The sequence below is a fragment of the Oncorhynchus tshawytscha genome, linkage group LG06, assembly GCF_018296145.1.
Source record: "Oncorhynchus tshawytscha isolate Ot180627B linkage group LG06, Otsh_v2.0, whole genome shotgun sequence".
Lineage (NCBI taxonomy): Eukaryota > Metazoa > Chordata > Actinopteri > Salmoniformes > Salmonidae > Oncorhynchus > Oncorhynchus tshawytscha.
The window spans coordinates 56,943,285-56,965,591 of NC_056434.1; the positions used below are offsets into that span (position 1 = coordinate 56,943,285).

The 22,307-nt window shown below is 43.1% G+C and overlaps 1 protein-coding gene across 5 annotated transcripts in view; it reads right to left on the reverse strand.

The window, feature by feature from the left end:
- Positions 1–4,786: 4,786 nt before the first annotated feature.
- LOC112252741 (arginyl-tRNA--protein transferase 1) overlaps positions 4,787–22,307 on the reverse strand; it is a 193,479-nt gene continuing 175,958 nt past the window's right edge. For 3 of the 5 annotated variants that reach the window (XM_024424256.2, XM_024424259.2, XM_042323427.1), the window contains one exon: positions 4,787–5,849. In XM_024424256.2, the coding sequence (XP_024280024.1) occupies positions 5,671–5,849 (179 nt within the window). In that variant the 3' untranslated portion in view covers positions 4,787–5,670. Of the gene's footprint in view, positions 5,850–19,993; positions 20,403–22,307 lie in introns of those variants that run through there. The other 2 variants (XM_024424258.2, XM_024424257.2) reach the window with 2 other exon arrangements.

Genomic DNA, 22,307 nt, shown 5'->3' on the forward strand with positions numbered 1-22,307 from the left:
CTAATACAATTTGATTTGATATTGTCCTGCTGAAAGGTGAGTGTCTCCCAGTGTCTGTTGAAAAGCACACTAAACCAGGTTTTCCTCTAGGATTTTGCCTGTGCTTAGCTCTATTCCATTTATTTTTTATCCCCCCTCAAAAAATCCCTAGTCCTTGCCGATGACAAGCATACCCATAACATGATGCAGCCACCACCATGCTTGGAAATATGAAGTGGTAATTAGTGATGTGTTGTGTTGGATTTGTTCCAAACATGACACTTTGTACTCAGGACATAAAGTACATTTCTGTGCCACATTCTTTGCAGTTTTACTTTAGTGCCTTATTGCAAACAGAATGCATGTTTTGGAATATTTTTATTACATGCTTCCTTCATTTAGGTTAGTATTGTGCAGAAACTATGTTGCTGATCCATCCTCAGTCTTCTATCACAGGTCTTTAAAACAAGTAGTTTAAGTCACCATTCGCCTTATGGTGAAATCCCTGAGTGGTTTCTTTCCTTTCCGGCAACTAAGTTAGGAAGGAGGCCTGTATTTTTGTGTGTATTGATACACCATCCAAAGTGTAATTAATAACTTCACCATGTTTAAAGGGATATTCAATATCTGGTTTCTCTCTCCTCCACCCCCCATCTACCAATAGGTGCTCTTTGCGAGGCATTGGAAAACCTCCCTGGTCTTTGCGGTTGAAACTGTGTTTGAAATTCACTGCTCGACTGAGGGACCTTACAGATAAATAATTGTATGTGTTAATTTGTCCTATTTAGCTAGCTTGCTGTTGCTAGCTAATTTGTCATGGGATATAAACATTGATTTGTTATTTTACCTGAAATGCACAGGGACCTCTACCCCGAAAATTAATACACACATAAAACGTCCAACCGAATTGTTTCTAGTCATCTCTCCTCCTTCCAGGCTTTTTCATCTTTGAACTTATATGGTGATCACTTTCATAGTATTACCACGACAACCGGCAACAAAGTTCATCTTTCAATCACCACGTGGGAATAACCAATGAGGAAATGTGAGAGGCAGGACTTTCAGCGCGATCTGCGTCAGAAATAGAAAGTTCTATTTTAGCCCTTGGCATCGCAGACGCTCTTTGGCGCGCGCAAGCAGTGTGGGTGCAATAATTGAATAACACGGATTTCAAAATGTATTTTGCGACACTTGCGCACCCGACGTGTCCGGTCTGGTCAGCATGTTAGTCGATCACCAAACATTTCTGTAGAAGCCAACGATAAAGTCAGAGGCATGTGTTTTTTTTTTGTGTGTGCTGTTGGCGGTAGATGCCTCTTTTTTTCAGAAGCCCTTGCGCACCAGGTAGGCAAAATGTATCCATTTGGAATCATTGAATTTGTCTGAAAAGACAAACTTTGCCTACCCAGCAGACCTGGAGATCTGTGGCTAAACCGAGTGCGCCTACTGCGCTGGCCAATCAGATAGCTCAAATCACTGTGCCTACCTACAGCTTCCACGACCCCAGCCACAGCAAAGATTGATACTAGCTTAGGTAAGATTTTATAACTTTTAAAACCATTACCATTAGAGACACTGTCAAAGAATACAGCAAATAGCTGCTGTTTTTATGAGTGAGTTCATGTCGAAGTTTTATTCAGCACTGTCAAAATTCAACACTATTACAAAACATAAAGAAGCTTTCTCTACTTCCACTCGCACTGCAGAGCTGCAATGAATGAGTAGTCAAGTGTATCGATAGCCCTGTGTTTTATAATTATTAGTAGCTCGTTGTCTATTTTAATATCGCAGAGTATTTAACTTTTTCTGGAATTTGAATTTGTGCCCGAGGCACAATCAAGTGGAAGACCGTGTCCCCTCTAAATGGTCAGTCTCATCGGAGGAATGCAAAGAAAGAGGGACCGTGAGAGGCGGACCCTCTGCTGCTATCTCCCTCCTTCCACTGAGACTGATACCATGTTCAAGACAACTGGGAACTCCTAAAAAAAACACAGTTGGCATCATTAAAACTTGTTTTTCAACCACTCCACACATTTCTTGTTGACAAACTCTAGTTTTGGCAAGTCGGTTAGGCCATGTACTTTGTAATCTACAAGTAATTTTTCCAACAATTGTTTACAGACAGATTATTTCACCTATAATTCACTGTATCACAATTCCAGTGGGTCTGAAGTTTACATACACTAAGTTGACTGTGCCTTTAAACAGCTTGGAAAATTCCAGAAAATTATGTAATGGCTTTAGAAGCTTCTGATAGGCCAATTGACATCATTTGAGTCAATTGTACCTGTGGATGTATTTCAAGGCCTACCTTCAAACTCAGTGCCTCTTTTACTTGACATCATGGGAAAATAAAAATAATTCAAACCAAGACCTCAGAGAAAAAATAGTAGAACTCCACAAGTCTGGTTCATCCTTGGGAGCAATTTCTAAAACGCTTGAAGGTACCACGTTCATCTGTACAAACAATAGTACGCAGCCGTCATACCGCTCTGGAAGGAGACAACGTTCTGTCTCCTAGAGATGAACGTACTTTGGTGCGAAAAGTGCAAATCAATCCAAGAACAGCAAAGGACCTTGTGAAGATGCTGGAGGAAACAGGTACAAAAGTATCTATATCCACAGTAAAACAAGCCCTATATCAACATAACCTGAAATGCCACTCAGCAAGGAAGAAGCCACTGCTCCAAAACTGCCATAAAAAAAGCCAGACTACAGTTTGCAACTGCACATCGTACTTTTTGGGGAAATGTCCTCTAGTCTGATGAAACAAAAATAGAACTGTTTGGCCATAATTACCATCGTTTGGAGGAAAAATGCGGGATGCTTGCAAGCCGAAGAACACCATCCCAACCGTGAAGCACGGAGTGGCAGCATCATGTTGTGGGGGTGCTTTGCTGCAGGAGGGACTGGTGGTCTTCACAAAATAGATGGCATCATGAGGAATGAAAATTATGTGGCTATATTGAAGCAACATCTCAAGACAACACTCAGGAAGTTAAAGCTTGGTCGCAAATGGTTCTTCCAAATGAATAATGACCCCAAGAATACTTCCAAAGTTGTGGCAAAATGGCTTAAGGACAACAAAGTCAAGGTATTGGAGTGGCCATCACAAAGCCCTGACCTCAATCCTATAGAAAATGTGTGGGCAGAACAGAAAAAGAGTGCTCGAGCAAGGAGGCTTACAAACTTTACCCAGTTACACCAGCTCTGTCAGGAGGAATGGGCCAAAAGCTTGTGGAAGACTACCCGAAACATTTGACTCAAGTTAAACAATTTAAAGGCAATGCTACCAAATACTAATTGAGCGTATGTAAACTTCTGACCCACTGGGAATGTGATGAAGGAAATAAAAGCTGAAATAAAATCACTACTATTATTCTGACATTTCATATTCATAAAATAAAGTGGTGATCCTAACTGACCTAAGACAGGGAAATTTTACTAGGGTTAAATGTCAGTAATTGTGAAAAACTGAGTTTAAATGTATTTAGCTAAGGTGTATGTAAACTTCTGACTTCAACTGAAGTCGGATCTCTTTTTCTTTTTTATTTTATATATATATATATATATATATATATATATAAAATAATAAAATATAAAATATAAAAATAATAAAAAGAAAAATAGATCCGACTGGTCTTACACCTCGGAAACTCTGGCAACTTTCTAGAGCCGACTTTCCGACTTGAAGTTAAATGACGTCATGATTTGCCTTGTTTTTTCCAGAGTTCCAAGAGTCTTGAAAGCACCATTACAATTAGATGCAGGCACACTATATATACACAGAAGTATGTGGACACCCCTTCAAATTAGTGGATTTGGCTATTTCAGCCACACCCGTTGCTGACAAGTGTATAAAATCGAGCACACAGCTCTCCATAAATAAACATTGACAGTAAAATGGCCTTACTAAAGAGCTCAGTGACTTTCAACCTGGCACCGTCATAGGATGTCACCTTTCCAACAAGTCAGTTCATCAAATTTCTGTCCCTGGTCAACTGTAAATGCTGTTATTGTGAAGTGGAAACATCTAGGAGCAACAAAAGCTCAGCCGTGAAATGGTAGGCCACACAAGCTCACAGAACGGGACCGCCGAGTGCTGAGGCACATAAAAATCGCCTGTCCTCGGTTGCAACACTCACTACTGAGTTCCAAACTGCCTCTGGAAGCAACGTCAGCACAAGAACGGTTTCCACACAAGCCTAAGATCACCATGCGCAATAACAAGCGTCGGCTGAAGTGGTACAACTCGTTGCTATTGGACTCTGGAGCAGTGGAAACGCGTTCTCTGGAGTGATGAATCACGCTTCACCATTTGGCAGTCTGACAAATTAATCTGGATTTTTGTGTATGCCAGGAGAACAATAGCTGCCTAAATCCATAGTGCCAACTAAAGTTTGGTGGAGGAATAATGTTTTTCATGGTCCGCCTAGGTCCAGTGAAGAAAAATCTTAACGCTACAGCATACAATGACATTCTCAACGATTCTGTGCTGGCAACTTTGTGGCAACAGTTTGGGGTACACAAAGCAAGGTCCATACAGAAATGTTTTGTCGAGATCGGTGTGGAAGAACTTGACTGGCCTGCACAGAGCCCTGACCTCAACCCCATCGAACACCTTTGGGATGAATTGGAACGCTGACTGAGAGCCAGTCCTAACCACCCAACATCAGTGCCCGACCTCACTAATTCTCTTGTGGCTGAATGGAATAAAGTCCTCACAGCAATGTTCCAGCATCTAGTGGAAGGCCTTCCCTGAATAGTGGAGGCTGTTATAGCTGCAAAGTGGGGACCAACTTCATATTAATCCCCATTATTTTGGAATGAGATGGTCGACGAGCATGTGTCCACATACTTTTGGTACAATAAAAAAGCGAATTATTTGAAAAATATATTTAAATTCATGCTCAGATGTGCCTTGCCAACTGATTTATTTTGTTATCAAAGCTTGAGTTTGAAATATAATATGGTCTGAGAAGAACAATATTGGCAGGCCAGGCATATAGCCAATATGCTGTGATAATGTACTATACCTACTGCACAGACTTCATTCCTACACAACTGTTTTTATTAGGTTCATGTCTTAAGTTATGTTTTAAGAAAATTCTGAGCAGTAGATCGCCGCTTGCTTTTTGGCTGCGAAAGTGATCTTGACTGTCCTACAGTAACAAACTAATCAAAATGCTATTGTGTTTTTTTTACCCAAAGCCTTCTTAAAGGCAACCAAAATTATTATTTTTGCGATAGCGTACTGTATATGAAATTAGTATGTGACTTGCACATTTCTACTTCTAAACATTTCTACTTCTAAACTTATTTAGGCTTGCTATAACAAAGGGGTTGAATACTCAAGACATTTCAGCTTTCATTTTTAATTAATTTGTAAACATTTCTAAAAACATAATTCCATTCTGGGGTATTATGTTTAGGCCAGTGACACAATCTCAATTTAATCCATTTAAAATACAGGCTGTAACACAACAGAATGTGAAAAAAGTGAAGGGGTGTGAATTCTTTCTTGAAAGCAGGTACATACTTGAATGTGTTGGTTCGGCCTATGTGTAGTAGAGCTAAACTTCGTGAGGCTATTGTAGAGTGAAGCAGTGGAAAGCACTTACAAAGACAGCAGGACAGACAGAGACACATGAGCGGATCAAGGTGCAGGGTAGCGGTGGCGCCCCCAGTGGGTTACGCCCGGTATAGCAGGATCCTCTCAGCACAGACCTGGCCCACCAGGCCAGCGTACTGCGCCACCTCCATCTCGTCGTTGGAGCACTTGCGTTTGCGGGCGTAGGCGGCGTAGGGCATGACCGTCCGTCTGTACAGCACCAGAGCACGACCCAGGTCCTTCAGTACATGTGTGTCACCTGGACAGGAAGACAGACAAGTGGTGAATTCAGTGATGTGAAACGTTCTGAACATTGCAGATAGAAATAGACTGAATTGAGCCGAGATGATTGATTCCATATTCTATCTGACTACAGGTTGAATATTTTCCCGGTGTTTTACAATTGTTTCATCCAGAGAATAAATCTATCACTTTCCTCCCTGGTATTTCCAGACAAAACCGGACGTGTCATTCTAAAGCATATAAAACCATCGGACAGAATCGTGTGCCATTCTAAAGCTCAAATTATATACAGCAGAGTCAGACAACCATTCTAAAGCTCAAATTATATACAGCAGAGTCAGACAACCATCAGATTTGGTTCCACACCACCAGAACCAACCCATTGAAACCCCCCCCCACCCCATGGCCCAACTAGCAAATCATAGTCTGATGTGGTCCTGACAGCGCCAGGGGAAAGGAGCAGGGCCCGTGGGCAGGACATTTGAAATATGTTTGGATAAGAGCTTTGATAGGCATGAAAATTCAAGCCTGATGCTTCCTGAGCCAGAGCCCAAAATATCCCAAATGATTGTGCCATCATCTAATAGGCTACATATAACAGCTATACCGCACAACAGAAACACATAAAAGCCCATAGATGTAGCCTATGCTCTTCGGGAAAAATAAATTAAACAAGCTTCAGTAACCTTTTTGAGTGTGGACTATTACTGTAGGCCTATTGTATTGTATTATACTGTATTATATGGACTGGAATAACCATGTTGTGCGTATTACCTACTCTTCCATCTATTGTTCCTTTATTCCTTCTTCGCTCTCAACCGTTAAATGAAATAAGTTTCCGTGTCCTTATCTTCATTGTAATTACATGCTTGAATAATATAGGACTAGAAAAAGATGCAGATGGCTTCTCTTCACGAGGATTGAATGTTCATGGGTCTGAATAAATAGCTTCCTTGCTTTAGCCTTTCGCTATCGCACGTTCTCTCTCTTCTTTCAAACTCTTTTGGCTGCTTCATTTAACGTTCAACAAACAAGAGCAAACTTGCATCCCTCCTCGAATAGTCTATTAGTATAAGAAACGCTCAAATTCCCAACAAGCTATTCTAGCCTAGCCTAGCAGGAGCTAAGGAGGAGAGGGGCCAGCGCAGAGCAGGTGCGTAAATGCGCAAGAAAACAGTGAACTGTCCAACAATCTTGAACAGGATTATCTAAACTGAACAAAAATATATAAACTCAACATGTAAAGTGTCGGTCCCATGTTTCAGCTGAAATAAAAGATCCCAGAAATTGTCCATAAGCATAACAAGCTTATTTCAGGTGTTCCTTGTGCTGGGGACAATGAAAGGCCACTAAGTGTGCCATTTTGTCACACACCACAATGCCAAAGATGTCTGAAGTTTTGAGGGCGCATGCAATTGGCATGCTGACTGCAAAAATGTCCACCAGAGCTGTTGCCAGACAACTGAATGTTAACTTCTCTTCAAAAAAACACCCCCAACATCATTTTAGAGAATTTGGCAGTACGTTCAACCAGCAACACAACCTGACACCACATGCAACCACGCCAGCCCAGGACCGCCATATGCGGATTCTTCACCTGCGGGACTGTCTGAGACCAGCCACCCAGACAGCTGATTAAAACTGTGGATTTGCACAACCAAAGACTTTCTGCACAAACTGTCAGAAACCATCTCAAGGAGGTTCATCTGCATGATCTTTGTCCTCACCAGGGTCTTGACCGGACTTTAGTTCGGGATCGTAACCGACTTCAGTGGGCAAATGTTTCACATTCAATGACCACTGGCACGCTGGAGAACCGTGCTCTTCGCAGATTAATCAATGTGTATGGCGTTGTGTTGGCCAGCGGTTGGCTGATGTCAATGGTGCGAACAGATTGCCCCATGGTGGCGGTGGGGTTATGAATATGGGCAGGAATAAGCTACGGCCAACGAACACATTATCTATTTTGGCAATGGCAATTTGAATGCAGAGATACCGTGAAAAGATACTGAGGACCATTGTCGTGCCATTCATCTACAGCCACTACCCCATGTTTTAGCATGATAATGCTCGACCCCATGTCACAAAGATCTGTACACAATTCCTGGAGGCTGAAAATGTCCCAGTTCTTCCATGGCCTGCATACTCACCAGACATGTCACAAATTGAGCATGTTTGGGATGCTCTGGATTGATGTGTGCGACAGTTTGTGGGGCAGCAGGGTAGCCTAGTGGTTAGAGCGTTGGACTAGCAGTTAACAGTGGGTTAACAGGCAGTTAACCCACTGTTCCTAGGCCGACATTGAAAATAAGAATTTGTTCTTAACTGACTTGCCTAGTTAAATAAAGGTCAAATAAAATAAATAAAAAGTTTGTTCTAGTTCGAGCCATTAAAAGAGTGGGACAACATTCCACAGGCCACAATCAACAGCCTGATCAACTCCATGTGAAGAAGATGTATCACACTGCACGAGGCAAATGGTGGTAACACCAGATACTAACTGGTTTTCTGATCCACGCCCCTACCTTTTATTTTAAGGTAGAGTACCTGTGACCAACAGATGCATATTTGTATTCCCAGTCATTTGAAATCCATAGATTAGGGCCTAATTAATCTATTTCAATTGACATTTCCTGATATGAACTGTAACTCAGTAAATTTATTGAAATTGTTGCATGTTGCATTTATATTTTTAAATGCAATTTGAATGCAATTGATGGAGAGGGAGAAAGACAGAGTGCTTGTGTGCACACTGATTTAAAGTAACAATATTCGAGTGATACTGTTTATGATCGTCACAATGAAAAAATAAGGTAACCCCGAAAGCCAGATGGAAATGTGTAAATTAGACACACATTTATATTAGTCTATCATTCAGATGTATTAGGCATAATATTACTGTAGCATAGGCTATACCTGTCAGAAGGAAAAAAGTTACCAGCTGATGAGATGATGCATGCATTGTGAACTGTGCACCATACTGAGATGCCGCCCACCCTGAGTGTTGATTGATCATGCAGATCGAGCAGAGAAGGCATTGGATATAATTTAACAGTTCAATTTCACGTAATGCTGATAATGCTGATCATTGACTGGTTTCTCGCAGTTATTTCTCACGGGAAACATGAGTTGGTTGTCGCAGCAAATCTCGGTAACCCGGTTCCCGCTATTAAACGCTATACCTGACAGATACATCTATTTTTTAAATTATTAAAAAAATATATTTTACCCCTTTTTCGTGGTATCCAATTGGTAGTAGTTACTGTCTTGTCTCATTGCTGCAACTCCCGTACGGACTCGGGAGAGGCGAAGGTCGAGAGCCATGCGTCCTCCGAAACACAACCCAACCAAGCCTCACTGCTTCTTGACAACGCACATCCAACCCGAAAGCCAGCCGCACCAATGTGTCGGAGGAAACACCGTACTAGAGGTCGACCGATTATGATTTTTCAACACCGATACCGATTATTGAAGGGCCAAAAAGGCCGATGCCGATTAAATCGGCCGATTTGTTTTTAATTTTATTTATTTGTAATATTGACAATTACAATACTGAATGAACACTTATTTTAACTTAATATAATACATCGATAAAATCAATTTAGCCTCAAGTAAATAATGAAATATGTTCAATTTGGTTTAAATAATGCAAAAACAAAGTGTTGGAGAAGAAAGTAAAAGTGCAATATGTGCTTTGTAAGAAAGCTAAAGTTTCAGTTCCTTGCTCAGAACATGAGAACATATGTTATTCATATGTTCAATATTCCCAGGTAAGAAGTTTTAGGTTGTAGTTATTATAGGAATTATAGGACTATTTCCCTCTATACCATTTGTATATAATTAACCGTTGACTATTGGATGTTCTTATAGTCACTTTAGTATTGCCAGTGTAACAGTATAGCTTCCGCCACTCTCCTCGCTCCTCCCTGGACTCGAACCAGCTACACAACGACAACAGCCACCACATCAAAGCAGGGTTACCCATGCAGAGCAAGGGAAACAACCACCCCAAGGCTCAGAGCGAGAGAAGTTTGAAACACTATTAGCCAGCCATTTCACTTCGGTTACACCAGCCTCATCTCGGGAGTTGATAGGCTTGAAGTCATAAACAGCGTAATGCTTGATGCACAACGAAGAGACGTTGGCAAAACGCACGAGAGTGCTGTTTGAATGAATGTTTCCGCGCCTGCTTCTGCCTACCACCGCTCAGTCAGATACTTAGATACTTGTATGCTGAGTCAGATTATATGCAACGCAGGACACGCTAGATAATATCTAGTAATATCATGAACCATGTGTAGTTAACTAGTGATTATGACTGATTGTTTTTTACAAGATAAGTTTAATGCTAGCTAGCAACTTACCATGGCTTACTGCATTTGCGTAACAGGCAGTATCCTTGTGGAGTGCAACGGGAGAGAGGCAGGTCGTTATTGCGTTGGACTAGTTAACTGTAAGGTTGCAAGATTGGATCCCCCGAGCTGACAAGGTGAAAATCTGTCGTTCTGCCCCTGAACGAGGCAGATAACCCACCATTTCTAGGCCATCATTGAAAATAAGAATGTGTTCTTAATTAACTGACTTGCCATGTTAAATAAAAGAGTAAATACAGTTGTAATTTAAACAATTTTTTTTTTTTTTTTTTTTAAATAGGCGAATCGGCACCCAAAAATACAGATTTCCGATTGTTATGAAAACTTGAAATCAGCCCTAATTAAATCGGCCATTCCAGTTAATCGGTCGACCTCTACACCGTACACCTAGTGACCTGGTCAGCGTGCACTGCGCCCGGCCCGCCACAGGAGTCGCTAGTGCGCGATGAGACAAGGATATCCCTGTCGGCCAAACACTCCCTAACACGGATGACGCTGGGCCAATTGTGTGTCGCCCCATGAGTCTCCCAGTCACGGCCGGCTGCGGCAGAGCCTGGGCTCGAACCCAGAATCTCTGGTGGCGGAGCCTGGGCTCAAACCCAGAACCACTGCGCCACCCGGGAGGCCCTACCCTACTTGTTTAAAGTGGAACTGTAACGTTCTGTTACATCCTTATGAACAGGCCCCAGGGTAAGGCTCAATCCAATCACAAGACATATATAAATGTAGACATACAACACATTCGTTCTCGTATACCTCTGTTGGCATGGACAGGTTGTTAGAGCATGGACAATTGTTAAAGGAATCCAGGAACCAAACACATACATAACTCCGACCATCCCTCAAAATTCCGGTAGTAGAGACCCTTATACATGCCTTTGTCACATCATGTCTTGACTACTGCAATGGAGTCCTATTTGGGGTGTCTAGCAAAGCCCTGGATAGGTTCCAGTACGCCACTGCCAGTGTCCTCACACACTGAGAACACATCACCTGCACTCTGCACCACCTTCACTGGCTCCCAGTCATATTCCACGTCACCTATAAGATCCTACTCCTCACCCTCCATGGCCTTACCCCCTCATACCACTCAGACATCCTCCACACACACACACACACACACACACACACACTCCCGCTGTCTCTACTCTGACGCTGGATTACTAACCATCCCCAAAACAAGCACCCCTGCCTCCAAACTCTCTCCCCCCAGTCACCCACAACTCTGACTCTATAGCTACTTTCAAAAACAGACTCAAATACCACAGGTACCGTCTGGATTTCCCCTCAGCTTAGCTCAGCCTTACTCAGCTCTTGTTAATTTAAAAATAAATAAAAAGCTGATTAGCTTAACTACAGTGCATTCGGGAAGTATTCAGAAACCCTTACCTTTTCCACATTTTGTGATGTTACAGACTTGTTCAAAACCGGATTAAGTAAATTAATAAAAATCCTCAATCTACACAAATACCTTGTTTACAAAAGTATTCAGACCCTTTGCTATGAGACTCAAATTTGAGCTCAGGTGCATCCTGTTTCCATTGACCATCCTGGAGATGTTTCTACAACTTGATTGGAATCCACCTGTGGTAAATTCAATTGATTGGACATGATTTGGAAAGGCACATCTGTATATATGAAGTCCCACAGTGCATGTCAGAGCAAAAACCAAGCCATGAGGCCAAAGGAATTGTCCGTAGAACTACGAGACAGGATTGTGTCGAGGCACAGATCTGGGGAAGGGTAACAAACAATTTCTGCAGCTTTGAAGGTCCCCAAGAACACACTGGCTATCATTCTTAAATGGAAGAAGTTTGGAACCACCAATACTCATCCTAGAATTGGCTGCCCAGAGAAGAGCCTTGGTCAGGGAGGTGACAAAGAATCCTGTGGAGATGGGAGAATCTTCAAGAAGGACAACCATTTATGTAGCAGTCCACCAATCAGGCCTTTAGAGTGGCCAGATGGAAGCCAATCCTCAGTAAAAAGGCACATGGCAGCCCACTTCCAGTTTGTCAAAAGGCACCTAAAAACTCAGGCCATGATAAAAAAACATTATCTGGTCTGATGTAACCAATATTGAACTCTTTGGCCTGAATGTCAAGCGTCACGTCTGGAGGAAACCTGGCACCATCCCTACAGTGAAGCATGGTGGTGGCAGCATCATGCTGTGGGGATTGTTTTCAGTAGCAGGGACTAGGAGACTAGTCAGGATCGAGGCAAAGATGAACAGAGCAAAGTACAGCGAGATCCTTGATAAAAACCTGCTCCAGAGTGCTCAGGACCTCAGACTGGGGCGAAGACTCACCTTCCACAACAGGACAACAACCCTAAGCACACAGCCAAGAAAACGCAGTAGTGGCTTCGGGACATGTCTCTGAATGTCCTTGAGTGTCTCAGCCAGAGCCCAAACATCATTGGAGAGACCTGAAAATAGATGTACAGCAACACTCCGTATCCAACCTGACAGAGCTTGAGAGGATCTGCAGAGAAGAAATTGGAGAAACTCCCCAAATACAGGTATGCCAAGCATGTAGCTTCATACCAAAAAAGGCTTGAGGCTGTAATCACTGCCAAAGGTGCTTCAACAAACCTGTTTTTGCTTTGTCATTATGGAGTAGTGTGTGTAGATTGATTAGGGAAAACAAATATTTAATACATTTTAGAACAAGGCTGTAACGTAATAAAATCAGGATTTTTTTTGTTGTTATTCTTGTTTTTTTACTCTTGCTGTACAGTATTAAAATCCCATGTATTATCATCAACATCATTATCTCCCGCCCCAATTCCCCTAACCTAGAGCAATGGAGGTGTGTTGGTCTGACTTTGGGTTGTTTATAAGGCCTCACTCCTGGCCCGGCTTTGCGAAACTAGTTGCTCAGTCATAAAGGCTGACAGTGAGTTCCCGAAGAGCAGTGAAGTACTAAAAATGGTCCACCCTGGTCCACACACCGAGGCACAATCCATTCTCCAGCGGTGAAGAGCCGTGCCAGCTAGTACACAATAGTGCCAACAGTCAGAGAGGCGGCACAGGGCATTGGGGAATATCATGTCACCTGGGTTTACCTTACTACATACACATTAAGGGCCATACTCTGACTTAAAAGCCCAACATGTTTTTACACCTGTGGCATGTCTCCCTTTGACATCAATGAACGTGAAAGTCTGAATTGTGCACACTTACTGTATCTCTAGTAGGAATCAGGTCAATACAGTACAACCCGTACACTTTGAGGGCTCAAATCTGTCTATCAAATCAGTAGAACACCAATGGCCGTTTCCCTATCAGGACGTGAGATAGACTGACCGTTCAGCCATGCACTGTAGGGTCAGCCAGGAGAGAGAAAATAAACATGGTGATTCCACACAGGCAGTGCAGCCACGTGGTGACAAATGAGCGAAACAGGAGGAGAGTTATGATTGTTATTAATAGACAAAAAAGGCTCGCGCCCACTCTTCATTACGTTACTCTCCAAACTAGAGCTAGGCACATGTGGTACCCAGCTGAGGGTGGTGTATGAACTGTGTGTTTTCTCTTATTGTTCCAATTTTCAATGAACTCATACAAATATTCACCCAACTAAGCCTACCTCTGCTCTCCAGCTGAAGAGTTATGATACGAGATGAGACAGAGGGAGAGACAGACGGACAGTACTATTATTATATAGTGTTGACTTGACCATGCATCACGGCACTTCTGCCTCTCGACTTTTACTTTCTACATTCCGTTGCTCTGTTCCCACAACGACGACTGGAGTTAGCTTTTGATAAACTGTCCACTTCTCCACTTGTAGGGCATTAGTGTACCAATGTGATCCAGACAGAGAACCCTAACAATGCTTCAGATCCATTCACACTCCATGATGAAAATGATAAAGCGGAGCTAAGGAGGACAAGGAGAAGGAAGAGAGAGGGGACCACCTTAGTCAACCAATATGATATAGTTAATGCTTCAAATCCAGTCTTCATGTTCATTATTAAAGGCGCAGAGAAGAGGAAGATGAGGAGTAGAGAGGGAACCGAATGCACGAATAGTGTGGCCAATAATGACCCACTCTGGATGGTTTCTGACTTTAGTCAAGATGTTTCTTCCACAGCTCAGCACAAAATTTTATTAAATAATATTTCCACGTGGGTTTAATGAGAAAAAGGGAGGAATTGGAAAATGCCCTTGGGCTCCCAACTTTTTTCTTTCCCTCTCCCTCTACTACAGGGGGATATGTATATTTTGAGTGAGATATTATTGAATCGACAGTTTTGCATCATGTTTTATTTAAACACTCATTTGTTTTCATCTCTTCTAAAAATGCTGATTCGTGAAATCTATTACATATCAGTTTCATCTTTTGAAACGAAAAACAAAATCAGCAATATCTCACAACTTGAATATTTACGCCTGTAGCTTCACAAGAGTAAACAAGTATTCATAACACTTGACTTCCATATTTTCTGTTACAGCCAAATTCAAAATGGATTAAATAGATGTATTTTCTTCACCCATCTACACACAATTCCCCATAACGTAAGTATTCACACCCCTGAGTCAATACATGATAGAATCACCTTTGGCAGTGATTACTGTGTAAGTCTAAGAGCATTGCACACCAAGATAGTACAATATTTGCAAATTTTTTCAAGCTCTGTCAAGTTGGTTATTGATCATTGCTACACAGCCATACATAGATTTAAGCTGACATACAGTACCAGTCAAAAGTTTGGACACACCTACTCATTTAAGGGATTTTCTTTATTTTTTACTATTTTCTACATTGTAGAATAACCTCAAAACTGAGGTTATGAAATTACACATATGGCATCATGTAGTAACCAAAAATAAGTGTTAAACAAATTTAGATTCTTCAAAGTAGCCACCCAAATATAAAACATATTTAGATTCTTCAAAGTAGCCACCCATTGCCTTGAAGACAGCTTTGCACACTCTTGGCATACAGCCACCACCATACATCAAAAAATATGAAGACTGCTATTTAGTGATGCGTTATGTTGGATTTGCCCCAAACATAACGCTTTGTATTCAGGACATAAAGTCCTGAATTTGTGTGTGTGTGTGTGTGTGTGTGGAGGGGGGGGGGGCACTCTTTTTTTGGTCTTGGGGACAGGTTAGAGCTCTGTTAGCATCATGCTATCTGGCAGTGAAAAGCAGAATGGAGCTCTGTTAGCATCATGCTATCTGGCAGTGAAAAGCGGAATGGAGCTCTGTTAGCATCATGCTATCTGGCAGTGAAAAGCAGAATGGAGCTCTGTTAGCATCATGCTATCTGGCAGTGAAAAGCAGAATGGAGCTCTGTTAGGAGGGACACAGACATTCCTGAGCATGTCCATCACAGAGTTGACAGCAGAATGGAGCCTACACGCTATTTCCCCCCAGTGGAGAGCAAAAACAGAGGGACTATTAAACAGCGTTTGCATCCCAAATGGTACCCTACTACCTATATAGTGCACTGTAGGGAATATGGTGCCATTTGGGACGCATCCAGACAGTCCAACAGAGCTGGAGGACAGAGAGGCTGAGGCTTTTAGCTGCCCAATTAACCTTGCCAATAACACTGAGCAGAGCTGTCACAAGAGAGGAGACCAGGTCTCTCCTTCTCCCCCTTCCTCCGTCAGACAATCCAAACATCCGCTCCCCTTATAAACAAATCCATCCCCAGTCCTCCTTCCCACGTTCGTTCACTCATTCCCTACATCCATCCCTCTCTCCTCCAGGGCCCCTGCCTGGTGAGCGGCTCCAGACCCCTCGGTCCGTAAGGACCACCGGACGTCCACTGACATGGGTCTGCGGAGGGGGCAAACTTCTTCCAGGTCAGAGGTAAATTGGGTAGTGTCTCTGGAGTGAGAGGGTCAGGACCGAGACGAGGGGCTCCAGGGCTTTGACAACCGTGTTTATTCATGTATTCTTTATTTAACCAGGGAAGTCACTGAGATTGGCATCTCTTTCGAGTGAGCCCTGGCCAAGAAAGCAGCATACAGAATTGATTTGTGGATCCAGTGTGGTCTGTTTCATGTGGTTTCATCAACATTGATCAATGCAACATGATGTATCTATAGGGATGTCAATAAGGCAGAGGTGCCACAGATTCAGACTAAAACCAAATGTCTCACTCATTAAAACACCTCTAAGCCTAATTCACTAACTTTTTCCATCTTTCCTCTCCATCCCTCTCATCTCAGCTCTAACAGGAGATTTGGAGAGAAGAGGAAAGAAGAGGTGGAGTGATCTCTCTCAGAACAGAAGGATATAATGATCCACTCAGGAGGAGAGCATTAGTGTTAGAGCCAGACCTAGTTAGTGGCACTTCTGATGAACACAACTAAAGTACCTCTGACAACCAGTCAGAGACAGAGAGACTGATAAGAGGACGTGAGAGAGACATGGAGAGCGAGAGAGGGGGATTATCATGTGTGTAAGAGTACAATGGTATGTTCTCTGTTAAATCAATCCACACGGTGAGTCCAGATAAACATTTAGGATTGTTTGATGTAATTCCATCAATTCACAGGAAGTGTACCAGATTCTTTAATTATTATTTTATAATTATAGAATGTTTCACATGAACAGTCTGCATCTACTAGGAGCAGTGGTATGGTTGAGTCTTGACAGTCAACACAGCAAAACAAAAAAGCAACAGTATGGTGTCTCAATAGTCAATATATACAATCACTCACTGTGATATAGCTTCAGACTGATAACACTCAATGAAAATAATAAAGAGCAGTGGATTGGTTTCCCAAACAATCAGCATTATAACACTCAAATACAACAGCAGCCTTCTCAAAACCACATACAGTACTCAGCAAGGTGTAACAAAGTATTTCTCACACAGACCTTCAATAACTAATACCAGAATAATTCAATACAAGTTGGTGAAATAATCAAATAGTCATCAAACCATGACCTTGTGGATAATCAACCTTTGATGATCAGATAACCTGCAACTAGGTCATGGATAATATTGTCAAAAGAAAAGTTGTTTCAATTCAGTCGCGTTTATCTAAATAAACAAGCGACTCGAGCACAAAACTGTCTTCAATGACAATGTCTTTCCGCTCTCTTCATGGAAATCTTTAATCCCATGAGAGAGAGAATAATGTTCTTTCTTTAAGAGTCACTGAGAAACACCTATCCAGAGCGACTTACAGTTAGTGCTTCCATCTTAAAATAGATAGCTAGGTGGGACAACCACATATCACAGTCATAGAAAGTAAAATGTTCCTCAATAATGTAGCTGTCAGTAGAGTCAGACTTAGAAGTGGGGTGGGGGTCAAGTGCAGGTTGTGTTTATTTCATTTATATTTTGGGGGGGTGGGTCGAGGTGAGGAGGAGGATTATTTAAGATACTGTTTGAAGAGGTAGAGTTTCAGATGTTTTTGGAAGATGGGCAGGGACTCTGCTGTCCTAGCTTCAGGGGGAAGATGGTTCCCCAATAGGGGTGCCAGGACAGAGAAGAGCTTGGACTTGGCTGAGTGGGAGCTGCCCTCCCTTAGGGGTGGGAGGGCCAAGAGACCTGAGGTGGCAGATTGGAGTACTCGGATTGGGGTGTAGGGTTTGAGCATAGCTGAAGGTAGGGAGGGGCAGTTCCTCCTGCTGTTCCGTAGGTAAGCACCGTGGTCTTGTTGTGGATGCGGGCTTCAGCTAGACGAGTGTGCGGAGGAGCGGGGTGACATGAGAGAACTTGGGAAAGTTGAAAACCAGGCGTGCTGCTGCATTCTGGATAAGTTGAAGGGGTTTGATGGCACAAGCGACGAGCCCAGCCAACAGCGAGTTGCAGTAGGCCAGACGGGAGAGGACAAGTGCCTGGATTAGAACCTGTGGCACTTCCTGTGTGAAGTAGTGTCGTACTCTACAGATGTTGTAGAGGATGAACCTGCAGGAGTGAGTCACTGCTGTGATGTTTGTAGAGAACGACCCAGTGTTGTCCAGGATCACGCCAAGGTTCTTTGAACTCTGGGAGGGTGACACTGGAGTTGTCAACCGTGATGGAGGTCTGAGTGGATAGGCTTTCCCCGGGAGGAAGAGCAATTCGATCTTGTCGAGGTGTAGCTTGAGGTGGTAGGCCGACATCCAAGTTAAGATATCTGCCAGGCACGCAGAGATGCGTGTCGCCACATGGGTGTCAGAAGGGGGGGATGAGAAAGGTTGTTGAGTGTCATCCGCATAGCAATGATAGGAGACGCCATGTGAGGATATGACGGAGCCGAGTGACTTGATGTATAGAGAGAAGAGGCCTAAGAACCAGCCCTGGGGGACACCAGTAGAGAGAGTACATGGTGCAGACACAGATCCTCTCCACGTCACCCGGTAGGCGCGGCCTGCCTGGTAGGATGCAATCCAAGTGTGTGCATAGCCTGAGACGCCCAGCCCTGAGAGGGTGGAGAGGAGGATCTGATGGTTCACGGTGTCAAAGGCAGCAGATAGATCTAGGAGGATGAGAACAGAGGAGAGTCGGCTTTGGCATTGCGGAGAGCCTCCGTGAAAAGAGAAAAGCAGTCTCAGTTGAGTGACCCGTCTTGAAGCCTGACTGGTTAGGGTCAAGAAGATCGTTCTGAGAAAGATAACGAGAAAGTTAATCAGACAGCACGCTCAAGTGTTTTGGAAAGAAAATAAATTAAAGTCAGAGGAGACGCAGCCAGTGGTCAGGGAGGAGTTGATGAGGGAAGTGAGGAATGGGAGAAGGTCTCCAGAGATAATCTGGAGAAGGATGAGGGGATGGGATTGAGCAGGCAAGTTGTCGGGTGGCCAGACCCACCAGTCGCAGCATGTCATCTGGAGAGGGGAGAAAGAGGTCAAGGCGTAGGGTAGTTCTGTGTGAATGAGACCAGTGGACTCAATCGGCTGAGTGAATGAGTAGCGGATGTCGTCAACTTTTTTTTCAAAGTGGTTGACAAAGTCGTCCGCAGAGGGAGGAGGGAAGGGGTGGATGATTAAGGAGGGAGAAGGTGGAAAAGTGTTTCCTAGGGTTAGGCAGAAGTTTGAAATTTAGCATGGTAGAAAGTGGCTTTAGCAGCTGATAGAGGAAGAGAAGGTTCTTTAAAAGTTTAGTTTTCCTCCATTTCACTCAGCTGCCCACAACCCTGTTCTGTAGGCTCGCAATGAGTCACTCAGCCACGGAGCAGAAGTGGAAGGCCGATCCGGCCTGTAAGAAAGGAGACAGTGAGAGTCATAGGATGCGGAAAGGGAGGAGAGTAGGGTCGAAGAGGCACAATCATAAGACAGAAGGGAGAATCCTCCAGTATTTATGCTGAAGTAGTTTATGTGTCAGGGGGCTAGGGTCAGTTTGTTATATCTGGAGTACTTCTCCTGTCCTATCCGGTGTCCTGTGTGAATTTAAGTATGCCCTCTCTAATTCTCTCTCTCTCTCTCTTTCTTGCTCTCTCTCGGAGGACCTGAGCCCTAGGACCATGCCTCAGGACTACCTGACATGATGACTCCTTGCTGTCCCCAGTCCACCTGGCCGTGCTGCTGCTCAAGTTTAAACTGTTCTGCCTGTGATTATTATTATTTGACCATGCTGGTCATTTCTGAACATTTGAACATCTTGGCCATGTTCTGTTATAATCTCCACCCGGCACAGCCAGAAGAGGACTGGCGCCCCACATAGCCTGGTTCCTCTCTAGGTTTCTTCCTAGGTTTTGGCCTTTCTAGGGAGTTTTTCCTAGCCACCGTGCTTCTACACCTGCATTGCTTGCTGTTTGGGGTATTAGGCTGGGTTTCTGTACAGCACTTTGAGATATCAGCTGATGTACGAAGGGCTATATAAATACATTTGATTTGATTTAGCAGAAGGGAGAGATTATAGGATAGAAGAGGAGAAGGGCGAAGATTGTGACGGTGGGTGACCATCTGGATAGGGGCTGAGTGGTTAGGGTTGGGAGAAAGGCAGACCGAAAAGGAAACTAAGTAGTGATCAGAGACCTGGAGGGGTGTTGCAGTGAGATTAGTAGGCGAGCAGCCTCTTGGTAAAGATGAGGTCAAGCATATTGCCTGCCTTGTGAGTTGGAAGGGATTGGGAAAGGGTGAGGTCAAAAGAGGGAAGGAGGAGAAAGAGAATTGGAAAGAAATGATTCGAAGGCAGACGTCGGGAAGTTGAAGTTGCCAAGTATGAAGAACGGTGAGCCATCATCAGGAAATGAGCTTATCACGGTGTCAAGCTCATTGAGGAATTCTCCAGGGGTACCTGGTGGGGGATAGATGACAATGTTAAGCTTGAGTGGACAAGTGACAGTATGGCATTTAAATGAGTAGATGGACAGATGAGAGGGAGAAAATCTCCATTTAGGAGAAATGAGTAGACCTGTGCCACCACCATGACGACCAGATGCTCTCAGACTATAAGAGAAAACAGTCAGATGAAGAGCAGCTGGAGAAGCAGTGCTCATCAGGGTGAAAAAGTCAAGGGACTGAAGGGTAGCATCGGCTGAAATTAACTCGGCGTTCTTGACTGCAGATCGGCAGTTCCAAACGCTGCCAGAGACCTGGAATTCTACATGGGTTGTGCATGCAGGCTACACTAAATTAGAAGGGTTGCAACAAAGGGTTGGGGAGTGTCTGTAAAGCCTACAGGGAGAGGTGCAAACAGGTAAAGAAAACACACACAGTTGACAAAGCAACAAAATAGCAAAATTAGTTCAACTGTAAATAACTAGGTAAGATACTCAAGTGAGTGGTGTGAAGCCCTCCTCTCTTTCCTTCCTCGAACAACTCGGCAGAACAGTCTTTGTTTCAGTGAGTCTTAGTTTCGCGACAAACCGTCACTGACACGACTGCCGATAAACAGCTGCCGCTGAGAAACCAGGGGAGCATGAAGAGCTAACACTAATTGCCTAGCAGAGGTGGCGAGCACACCTTCCTGTACTAATTGCCTAGGAGAGGCTCTATATTCAACAGGCAATTTATTTCTGTCCTTTTCTTCCGCATCGTGTAGAATGTGGTTGTTAGTCCTACCTCTTCTGAATAACAAGGTGGTTTATTGAATCTTAGAACATCTTTGTTCTGTTTACTGATTGACTGGGTCAGCGGAGAGACAGTGATCTTGACCAATGTCATGACTTGCCCTCTTGGGTGAGAATCATAGGTGGCAGATCAGCGCCCCCGCCCCCCCCTCTCATGAGTTTTATGACTTAACAACCAAGTCGTAAATACCTTGCAGGAACTCCTCTCCCACTCTTCAGAAATGGAAGTTAAAAATCCCGTTGATACCACAGAGAGAATTTGCAGTACTGTAACATCAAAAGTTTGGACATTTCTAACATAAATGTGGTGAATGGTTCGTGTGGCTCTAAACAATCATGTCAAATAAGTTTCTAATTTGTAATGGAACTAAGGATGGTAGAACAGAAACTATCTCTGAATGTGTATATTTCTCAGTTATCAGATTTACATCTAAATGTTGTGGCTCTTATATGATTAAAAATTAAACAATTTGTGAGAAGATGAAATATGATTTTTAGCCTTCTAAATGAGATAATGGGTTTTCATATAGTCTTTTGATACAGTGCCTTGCAAAAGTATTCATCCCCCTTGGCAGTTTTCCTATTTTGTTGCATTACAACCTGTAATTTAAATTGATTTTTATTTGGATTTCATGTAATGGACATACACAAAATAGTCCAAAATGGTGAAGTGAAATTGTTATTATTATTTTTTTTTAAACTGGTTTCAAATTCTAAAAAATAAACAAACGAAAAGTGGTGCGTGCATATGTATTCACCCCCTTTGCTATGAAGCCCCTAAATAAGATCTGATGCAACCAATTCCCTTCAGAAATCACACAATTAATTAAATAAAGTCCACCTGTGTGCAATCTAAGTGTCACATGATCTCAGTATTTATACACACCTGTACTGAAAGGCCACAGAGTCAGCAACACCACTAAGCAAGGGGCGCCACCAAGAAAGCGGCACAATGAAGACCAAGGAGCTCTCCAAACAGGTCAGGGACAAAGTTGTGGAGAAGTACAGATCAGGGTTGGGTTATAAAAAAATATCAGAAACTTCGAACATCCCACGGAGCACCAATAAATCCATTATTATTATTCCGTTAAAAATGGAAAAAATATGGCACCACAACAAACCTGCCACGA